Raw genomic sequence first — 11018 nt, forward strand, 5'->3', positions numbered from 1 at the left:
GGAGCTGGCCGGCGGGTCAGAAGCTGTCAATCCACAGAATTAGATAGCTAACTGCAAGGTTTAGGTTATAGCTTATTGTGCAAAATTCACCATAAGCAGAAGAGGGCCTGCATCTAATATAATAAAGGGCTTAGTCGGTCTGTCTGTAACGCTGTTGGAGCACTCTCACTGGTTACTGAAGCAACCAATCAGAGTGCTCCAAGAGCATTACAGACAGAAGGTGGCAGCAGCATGGTGGAGCACCCATGACAGCAGGGATGGAGGGGATGGTACTGGCCTCACCCCCCAGTCCGCCCTGCTCTATGGAGTCGGCGGAGTGCTGCCATGACAGTGGGGATGGAGGGGATGAAGCAATGGGGGTGTGGCAGGGTGAGGCCAGCACCTCCTGCCTCTCTTCCCCCCCCCCCCCAGCCCTGCTCCCTGAAGGTGGCAGCAGTGCTGGGTGGTGGTGGAGAGGGATGGAGGGGACAGCAGGGCAAGCTCTCTTCCCCTCCCCCACACTCCCCCCCCCCCCCAACCCTTGGAGGTGGCAGTGGCGGGAGGATTAGGGTTAGCAAGCTTCTGACCCCCTCCCCCACCCCCGTTTCTGTCTGCCATTCTTGATGGGCAATTCAGTAGTCTTCTACATCCTCTCTAGTGTTCTGATTTAGGATTAGTTATCATAGAAGTGCTTTTGGCTTGTCTCTGCATCTCTTCTTTACAAATATCTCCCTTCCACTTATTTATACTATATTCTCTCACATGTATTGACACATAATTATGTTCTTAAACTCCAAAGCCATGGATTGCTTACATTCTAAACAAAGATGAATGTGTCAAGTATTTTTTGCATTAGCTAAGCAGAGAAATGTAGAAGGGGAAAAATGTTTAACATCCTTGTTTAAAAGCCTTTTTTTTCATACTCTTGAAAACATTTCCACAATCCTCTACTCAGGCATTTACAAATGAAAATTCTAAAGTTTACTAAATGTTACAATATGATATGCCGAAGGTAACATTTCAGTCCTGGATAAGGAGGTGAAATCGCCATATACTTTACCACTGGGATTAGATGGCAAATCATCCCCAGATCAAGAGAGACTTCTGGAAAAATCATTGCAGAGGTTGATTTAGGTCTGGCAGCTGCTAAACAGAGCACAGTTTGGGTGGCCCCAGGTGTCAGATCTAATGCTGGAGTAAACAGAGAAAGAAAGAAAGAAGAGCACTCAAAATCTTTCAACAGTAAAAAGAGAAGAAAATTCCAGGAACTTATTATTAAAATATCACATAAGTAAGGAGTTGCTTTAATAAAGGTTATTTTATCCTATTTAAAAAAAGAGAGGGGAAGAGAAAATAAAACTAACAGTGAACAGGGAATTTGTGGAACTTCTTGATGAAGTGAGCTTACAAACTATATCATCTTGGGGAGATTCTTTATACTTCCTTCTTACAAGTGCAGTTAGTTTTAGGTTCTTTCCAAAGTGTTATATAATCCCTATCATCATGTTTCTTGCTGCAAGGCCCAAAGCTTAATTGTTGAATAAGAAATAACTTACAGCATTTTACTGCCATGTAATTTTGAGCATTATTAAATGTGATCATAAACGTGTGCTCAAAAATCATTGTGCTGAATCAGCATTTTCATTTATTCTTAATACGCTCTCTTATTACATTAAATTCCAGATTGTACCTAGCCATAATGGAAAACAGAGAAGAGAAGGCATTCCCAAGTGCTTTTTCATCACTTCTGTTAAATATTATATATTTATACTTTATAAAATATAACAAGGAGACCTATTTTGCAGCTTGTTTGAAATCTAATTTAATGGCTGCTGACTGTAATGTTCAGGCTTGTATATTTCATGTGTGCTTGTGATTAAATACTGTTTAGTCTTAAAGGTTGGCCCATAAGGGAAAACCTTGAATAAAGTACATGGGCTTTTTAGTAAATATTTTGAAATTAAGAATTGCTATATACAATTTTACATTTGATTCCATTACTTGCATGAGTACCTCAAATACGATGCTCACATTTCTTTAAGCTTGTTTAAAGTGGCTTGATATTCAGAGACCTTTCTCCCAGAAGCCAGAATAAGTATAAGTGATGAGCTATAATGAAACTCAATCCACTCATATTTAGATACCTAACTTTTGCTTATCCAAATTTGCAGCTTTGGCCTGTATAAATATTAAACTGAGAATATGTCCACTTTGGTGGAGCCGTTGCTACTGTATAGAATCATAGAAAATTAGGGTTTGGAAGGGATCGCAAAAGGTCACTTAGTCCAGCCCCCTGCTCAAGGAAGGACTATCCCCAACTAGATCATCTCAACCAAAGTTTTGTCTAGCCAGGTCTTACAAACCTGCAAGGATGGAGATTCCACAACCTCTCTGGGTAACCTGTTCCAGTGTTTTACTCTACCCTTCCAGTAAGAAAATTCTTCCTAATAGCTAACCTAAGCTTCCCTTGCTACAACTTGAGACTGTTGCTCCTTGTTCATTTGTCACCACTGAGAACAACCTAGCTCCATTCTCTTTTGAACCCCCCCTTCAGGTAGTTGAAGGCTTCTGTTAAATCTCCTCTGCCTCCTCTTCTCTAGACTAAACTAGCCCAGTTCCCTCAGTCTTTCCTCATGAGTCATGTCCCCAGTCCCCTCACCATTTTTGTTGCCCTCTGCTAGACTCTCCAGTCTATCTGCATCCTTTCAGTTGGGAGGGGTGTGCGGTGGGGAGGGGGAGGGAGCAAAACTAAACAGTACTCCAGACATGCCCTCACCAGTACAGAATAGAGAGGAATAATCACTTCCCTTGTCCTGCTGGCAACACTCCTACTGATGCAGCCCAGTATGCCATTAACCTTCTTTGTAATAAGGACACACTGTTGCCTCATATTCAACTTATTGTCCACTGTAACCCCCAGGTCCATTTCTGCAGAGCAGCTGCCCAGCCAGTCAGCCCCCTGCCTGTACTGAGCGTGTGTCTCTCACTGCCCATGTCTCACACCAGTACTGGTTGAGGTTCAGGCCTCCTCAATGATCCCAGAGTGGGGGGTGCCCAGGGCTGGGGCTTGGGCATACAGACAAAATATCCCGTCCCACCTGTGTGGGGGGCAGCACTAGGGTGCTGAGTGCTGGGACTGGGCACTTGGGGCAGGGTCGGGCAGCACAGAGAGAAGCAGGTGTGGGGGGAGGCACTGTGGGCATGCTGGCTCAGCTCGACCCTTGGGAAGGTGGCAGCTGGAGGAGAGTGTGGGCCAGGTGTGAAGTGGGGGCTGCCCTGGGGTTCCACAGACTCAGGCCTGGTGGGCATGTGGGTGCCAAGTGGTACTTGAGGTGGGACCCAGCCCAGCCCACACAGTTCCACGGAGATAGGCCACAGCCCCCCTGCCTGCAACGGGACAACTACTAGCCAGGGCAGGACACTGGGCTCAGGCGGCTCCCAGCGCTGGGCTCAACCTCCCAGTGTACCAGGCCCGGAACTAGGAGTGGGCAGAGCTGCCTCTGGTGCAAGGGCCCAGCTGTGATACCCAGCTGCAGGAGCCCCCAGGCCCTGGCCTCACCCACCTGCAGCTCCCCTCGAGGGGCTGGGCCAGGCTGGAGGGTGCAGCCTGGGGAAAAGCAGAAAGCAGACTATATCATTGCCTGTGTTCTCCTGACTCTGCCCCCGGTGCCTGCCATGGTGCTGGGACCTGTGGCTGCTTCAGACAGCCCAGAGTAACAACTTAAAAAAAATGTTTTTAAACAATTTCCTTGGACACCTCCTGGCACAACAAGGAAAATGTCTCCACATGCCACTAATTGACACACGTGCCAGGTGTTGCCTATCTCTGGTCTACAGTGAAATGGGAATAGACCTTGGTCAGAACTGTCTGCAAGCACATCTACCCATTTGCACATGTGCATGGTCTAAACCCAAAGCTGCACAAGATAGACCATGCTAGTGTCACTGTTTTCATATTTGGAGCCTGCCTGTGGGAATGGATGGGCAGTATGTGCTCACTAATGGTCCAGACCCTTAAGGCTAAGACCTTAAGGCCTCATTGCAATGTATAATAAAATAACTTCTGAAATTCCACTGTGTAGTTCTACCAGTAAGTTCAAGGGGAACAGGTTCAAGTCATGAACGATGTAAGTGCCTAACCAACTTCCCCCACTGCAGCATTGCCTCCAAAATTAAAGCTGTTAAAAAAGACAAACAAACAAACAAACCAGGGCATATTAGTTAAATAATGGTCTGTCAAAAAGATATTAATTACAAAAACTGTTGTCTTCCTAAAATCCAAATGTATAGATTATGGAAAAACTGGATTTTTCTCACTGTGAATAAACATGAGTTTTTGCAAAGGAAGCAATACACTCTATTTTTGCACAGGAATTTAAGTGGACATCTGTCATAAGCACACAAGATTTTGGCTGCTGAAACCCAGTTTTTGAAAGTGCGGAGGCCCAGTGTTGTTTCTGCTGTCCTCTGTTTGGTTTTGGAGGCAGAAAGTTTATGTTCTGTTTCTTTTTTTCATGTGTATTTCTATTTATACCTGACATAATGTAAAATGTACAGCTAATGCAGTTAGTCCAATAAAAGATACCACAAAAATAAAAGGACCTTTCATGTTGGATATTAACAATATTTTAGGTTTTTCTTTCTTCTTCATGTATATAATCAGTTCATGAAAACACAGTCCTTCCCCTTTGCTGCTGTTATCCTAGCTTGAGCAGATGCTCCTTGAGTATCATCTCTCAGTGATAGCAATCCTACACTTTTTCTGAAGTCAGGGTTTTATTGTCTTCCTGGTGACCTTCTCAGTTGAAAGCTAGCAAGTTTTTTGTTTTTTGCTTTACCTTACACTTTGGGTGCAGACAGAAGTGCAGCTCCCTGCTGTAACTGAGAATGCTTTGCAGGAAGCGCTCTGAAATACAACGACCCCCTGGAACAAACAGAAGTTCATTGTTGGTTCCGGAGGGGAGGGGAATCTAGCTGCTGGCTGGGAGCCTGGAGCCAGTTTCCCCTGGCAATGGCCCCTCTTCTCTTCCAGCCTGTCCCTGTTTTCAGAATGGGAGTTGGGAAAGAGAGGAGAAGAGATCAGGAACTGAAAAAGCCCCAAACAAAATTCCCTCCACTCCCTTTCCCCTTCCCATTCTGAAAATGACAATAGGCTGATAGGCAGTGTAGACAGAAGTTACAGAAGATTCAGTGTTTTGAAATGTCCTTTTCTTACCCCTCATACAATGGACTCACATTTTCATCCAATCGGTCATTTTCTAAGCTGTCTGCAGCCATGCACTTATGTTTGATTATGACTATAGACTGCTATTTGTGGCCAGATTGGGTGCAAATTGTCACTTTTGTCTGACCCCTTTAAGTCTTTCCATCTTTCTTCTAATTTCATAGTGTCCCTATTGTCCCTAAGACATAATGACATTTCTTTTCTTTCAAACTTGTTGTTATAGATCTTTTTGTATCTTTATTTTTCAGTATAGGCTTGCTTGCATAGAGATTGTATAAATCGTCATTTTTCACATATAATTGTTCTGACCTTGGAGTATCAGTACCTTGTAATAAAGTGGTGTGCATGTTTGCGTGCGCACATACAGTATTTTGTTTTGAAGAAGTCCTTAGTCCAGCGAAATTCCCATCAATGTAAAGGTTTCAAGACTGGACACACAACTTTTTTAAGATCATTGTTTGACAACGGTTTCATCTAGATTGACAAATCATGCAAGTTGCAAAAATAAGATAATGACTTAAATCTTCAAAGTGGATACACATCCATGAAAAGAACTTCCTATGCAGCTCCCATTAATGGGAGACCATTAATCCTGTTTGATTATGCACAGCTGATCAGCACATCTTTTACTACTAGGAGGATTTCTCCTGTATACCACATTGATTTGTCCTGTATACCAACTTAATTTCTCTCAACTTATGTATGTCTAGTTAGGTATGAAGTAATATTGCTTTTAAATGCAGAATTCATTGCTTGGATTGAACTGAACTTTGTTGTTCTACATTATTCTGATCTTTATTTAGAAAATTCAGTATTTCTGTCTATGTACTACATCTGGAACCCTACTGGCAGGTTATTTCACCAAGACACAGATTCTTTGCCTTCATAAACACAAAGGATAGGATGCTTGCCTCTACTAAGGCTACTTTGTAAAGAGCTACTCTAAATGGAAGTTGAGGATTCTCTCAGAATAGTATTTAAAGCAATGGTATTGCTCCATGCTGAAGTATAAAGATTTGTCTGATAAAGATGAGGCAGGATCAAGCTCCATATGAGTACTCTTTGTCTTTTCTGTACATACTAAAGCAGGAGTTCAACAGCACCTATCCTGAAGGAATGAGTCCTTCCGACTCATCCTTGTAAGCCAGTATATCTCTCAAAATAAAGCAATGCAATAAGTTTATGATTTGTTAAACAAAACTACAAAACAGTCTCTTCATCGGTAGCCAAAAATAGTAATTATATGTTCTCCATTCTGAAAAATATCTAGGCATAAACATTATTTAGAACTCTACAGACACTTACATGACTATAGCAGTAGTAGTTTCAAATTCCCTCTAGACACATGGGCCAGGTACAGACTTTACATGACAGTCTGTACGTGTAAAAGAAAAGAAGTTTGATGTAGAAAATCGGTCTATACCATAACAGAGCAGAAGTTCAGCACACAGACTAATTTAAAAATGGTGGAACCCGATCTAAAATTTACCCCCTGTAACAGGGAGCCAGAGGCTCCTGTTCCACACACTAAGGAGGCTCGTCAGGATGGCCACTGTGAAAGCAAACAGACAAGATAAGACCCACCAGCTTGAGAATGGGCAGCTTGGGGAGGGAAAGGTGACCAATCCTCTCACACTGAGAAATATTGACGCCTGGGGCTGGTGAGTCACCAGACATGGACACTAATAAGAAGTAATACGAGCAGAATCAGAGAGGTACCAGAAGAAAAGAGTGCTTGGAAGAGTGCAGCGAGAGACACAAAGACGAGAGGGAGCTCCACAGAGAAGTGGAGCCCTCGTGCTGAGGGAGAGAGTGAGAGTGAGAAGACTCATGGAGAAATCCCAGTAGGGGATCAGACTCTTGGGAACCGCGCAGAGAGGAGCCCAGAAGAGGGCTTACCTGAGAAAGCTTTGCTTTCTTAGTGGCAGACTTGTGTGTTGGTGATTGCCCAGACTGGGCTACTTAAGCTAAAGCAACAGCAAACTTTTGTTAGGATTTGTGTACCTAGGGCAGGTGTATGTTTACTTAAGGCATTAGCCAGACTTCAGTTGGTTTGACTTGCAGTTCAGGAGGGACTGGTAGGGGTGAGAGGAGGTCCCAGCAGTGCCTAAAGAGGGCAGACAGGGCTTAAGAGTCTAGCGCCCTAAGAGGGGCAGAGACCAGGGTCAGAGATGAGAGCCCAAGAGGGCAAGAACAGGGCTGGAGCCCATAAGCCAGGGTCCACATAGTGGGCCTGGGCTAGAAGGCCCAGAGAGAAAAGGGGCAGAGGCCGAGAAGACCAAAGCTCCAATAGGAGAGTGACTGAATGACACCACCTCTGTGGTATGGGTACAGCTGTAGAGGAGATCAGAGACTGTGAATAGTCACCAAGGCTATCAGTGCCTTGAGAGACTAGGAATGTAGCCCTTAATGCCCCTGGGACTGGGTTAGCCAGGAGTGGCAGATATATAGGTAGGATAAGTGGTCCCCCAGAGTCCTGGGCAGCCTTTCAATGACTACTTTCTTCCAAGAGACATGAAAGCCGTGGCAGGAAAAGGAGAAGGAAGAACCCAGGAACAGGTTAAGCAGGAAGCCAAGAGTCACTTGAGGACACTACTACACATCATGTCCCATCCTGCTGCACCCTCCTCTCCCCTCACCAAAGGGCGAATGTGTGTTCTGTTTGCTACAGAGCTAAACTACACTGCTTACAGAAAACCACGCAACTTGGACCAATTCTGTCTCAAGCTTTTTGAATGTCTGTACCTAGCCATGAAGAAACTTATAATTAGGGTTACTTATTCTTCTGGACTCCATTTTCTTTTACATAGTTGTACTTAGTCCTAAAGTTCAATTGTAAGTTTCTAAGTAAAAGCCATGTGTTGTATCAATATACATTTACTTCTGTATTCTTACTGGAGGGAAAATATGTCCATTCAAATCTATGTATTATTTTTGGATAGGAAAGTAGTTGTGGGTATGGGGGGGTGGGGTATGCAAACTACAAGCTATTGATATTCAAAGATGGTTCAAAACTACATGAAAAATGACAAAATTGTGGGGAATTTTACTTTCTTTTTTCTTTTCTTTTTTTTTTTTTTTAAGTTTTTCCAGTTTTTGTTGAATATGTTCAAATAATCTCTATTTCCTAAATAACCAATAGCGAGAAGGCAGGTTAGTATGACATTGGCATCTTATAGACTAACTCATTATTCTTGTAACTACCAATAATACTGTATGAATTTGAGGAGTTCATTATTTTTTAAACTCTCACAGAATTCCTGTCATTCATTCTGCCAATACAGTGAATCTTGAACACTGGAATTCAAGTTAGACTACCTTCACTTTCCAGCAATAACTTATTCAGCTACTTAGGGTTAAACCCTGGCTCTGTTAAAGTCAGTGGAAAAACTGCTATCGACTTCAAAGGAACCAAATTTTTACTCTTAATCTTTAAAGATCAACTCCATTACAGTAGATAGAAATAACTCCTCCAGAACTGTATCACTTGTATAATAGAATGGAGGATCAGGTTCAGAAAGTGTCTTTGGTCATGCTTCAGTTTTTTCATTGCTATTGAAACATTTGGAAACCTGAATAGCATTTGATTTACTTTTTACACAGCCATTTGTATAACTCACAATTTCAAGTGACTCCCTGCTGCTGGCTCAAATGGAATTCATATAGATTTCTTGCCTAGTAATTCTTAAAGTTTATTTACTTTGGTTTTGTTTTTGTCTGGAGAAAAATAAATCCATACATTTTGGACTAAAACAATATGAAATCTTGAGCCAAAACAGAAACTTGTATGAAAAGGAAATAAATTCTATAAGTAGAGTTTGAAAGATGTGTGGTATATTTTAAACATTTAATATGATTGTTGGCAGAATGAGAAATACCACAAGGATGACTTCAATTCCTTCAGTCACAGGTTTGTTTTCATTGTTTTTTGGGAGGTTTGGGGTTTTTTTGTAATTGCTATAACTTGAAGAGGAATTGCATCTTATATAATGTCCTATCTTACTTTAAGAGTTTTTATAAAGGACTTTGATCAAGAAATTCTGAGTATGAGTGGTTCTCTATGAAGATCACCTTTTACGTATTAACTCCAGTAGGTGATCTTACAAATCATACAACATCTGAGCTACAGTAGTCACTAGCTAATAATTCTGATAAAGATGCATATGGCTTGGTAGCTTTTGAGATCTTGCAATGAATATACCATTAACCTTCTGTCACCAACTTTTAAGATGTGCTTTCTCCCCTACCATCTCCTCTAAAAAACCTGGTCCCACAGCCTTGAAGGCCTTACTTGCCTTCATGTTTAAAGCTTTTAGGGATGGGTGGGGAAAATGTGTTGGAAATTTATTTTTGTACCTTCTGCATTATGAAAAACAGACCCTTACAATTGCTGGGCTGGAAGGACTGAAACAGAAAATTAATTCATAAGTGGGTGCTGAAGTGGAAACTGTCAAGCCACAGCTTTCCCAGCTTTCACTTAATCATTTTTAAACCCACTTGCTGTTGTTTTCACTGACTGCAGTCCCTTAGAGGGAATATAAAACTTGCACCATCCAGCATGGAATTCCACTCGCTTAATGACTTGTGCTCTGTGTTGACTCACTTTCACTCCCTGTTGTCGTTGTATACAGGAAAAACCATACCAGTGCTCAGAGTGCAACAAGGCCTTCAGTCAGAAGCGGGGCCTTGATGAGCACATGAGGACCCACACCGGGGAAAAGCCATTCCAGTGCGATGTGAGTTGGGCTTCCCTTTCCCTTCTTGAATCTGGTCCAGAAGCCAGACTTTCTTTTCCATGAGAGCGCTGGCCTGCATGTATTTTCGCTTTACAGTTGCATGTCATGTCATAAACTTCCACAGTTTTATGATCTTTGATGGCTTAACTAATGAAATATTGCTCAGGTAATGTTATGTGCCCTCTTTTGTTGCCAAGAGCATCACCCCACACATTGATTTTATGGTTTATATCCCTTAAGGGTTGTTTGCACTATTCTTAATGCAATTTGGACATGGCTTGGTACAAATTCATGACCATTCAAGATTGTTCTTGTGTTCATGCATAAGTATATGACAGGTTAATGGCAGGACATTAGCCTAGACAAAAATATCATTTACCTTTATTACATGGAACCTGAATCTCCATAATATAAGTTAACTCATTCAGTGGTTGTTAGTTTGCTGAACAGCCTGAGTATACATTCAGAATTTCGAGTTTCTGCTGATGAAAACTTGAATTGAGGTTGATCACACATTAGGGAATGGTTACATTGTTGAATGAAGGCAAAAACACTTCTGAAAGTTGCATGCCTTGGGAAATGGCTAGCAGTGTTGTTGTAGCTGTGATTATCCAGGAGAAGCGAGAGAAGGGAAACAAGATTTGTGAACTGAGGTAATATCTTTTAGTAGGACTATTTATATAGTTACAAGACATAAATGACAAGCTTTTGGGCTTCAAGCATCCTTCATCAGGTCTGGGAAAGTAGTAGTCACAGTTTGAACCAAATACAAGTTAGAACAAGGATCCTTTCCTTAAAGCAATGGTATCCCCCAAGGTGGTGCATGGACCCCACGTTAAAAAGGATTTGCGGTATATAGGCCTCATCTGCACATTACTCTTAAGGAATGATTAACCAGTTAATCGTGCCTTAAGTTTTGACCCACCAAATGGTAGTGAAATGACAGGAGATGTGATCGTGTGAACTGCACATCAGATCCTATCATGCCTTTACATCCAGAGAAGCCCATAGAAAACAAGAAATTAATTCATATAAGCCTTAACCCACAACTAGTCCACATTTTCCTTATGTGAAGATTA

General features: G+C 42.1%; 1 protein-coding gene across 9 annotated transcripts in view; it reads left to right on the forward strand.

Moving 5' to 3' along the window:
* The window catches only part of PRDM5 (PR/SET domain 5), a 169839-nt gene that overhangs the window by 144509 nt on the left and 14312 nt on the right, over positions 1 to 11018 (forward strand). For 6 of the 9 annotated variants that reach the window (XR_009459852.1, XM_059722090.1, XM_019494815.2 and 3 more), the window contains one exon: positions 9835 to 9939. Coding sequence is in view for 7 of the 9 variants with exons in the window: in XM_059722090.1 (XP_059578073.1) it covers positions 9835 to 9939 (105 nt within the window). In the remaining 2 variants the exon portion in view is untranslated. Of the gene's footprint in view, positions 1 to 9069; positions 9114 to 9834; positions 9940 to 11018 lie in introns of all 9 variants that reach the window. The other 3 variants (XR_009459853.1, XM_059722091.1, XM_019494827.2) reach the window with 1 other exon arrangement.

Source organism: Alligator mississippiensis, chromosome 2, assembly GCF_030867095.1.
Source record: "Alligator mississippiensis isolate rAllMis1 chromosome 2, rAllMis1, whole genome shotgun sequence".
NCBI lineage: Eukaryota > Metazoa > Chordata > Crocodylia > Alligatoridae > Alligator > Alligator mississippiensis.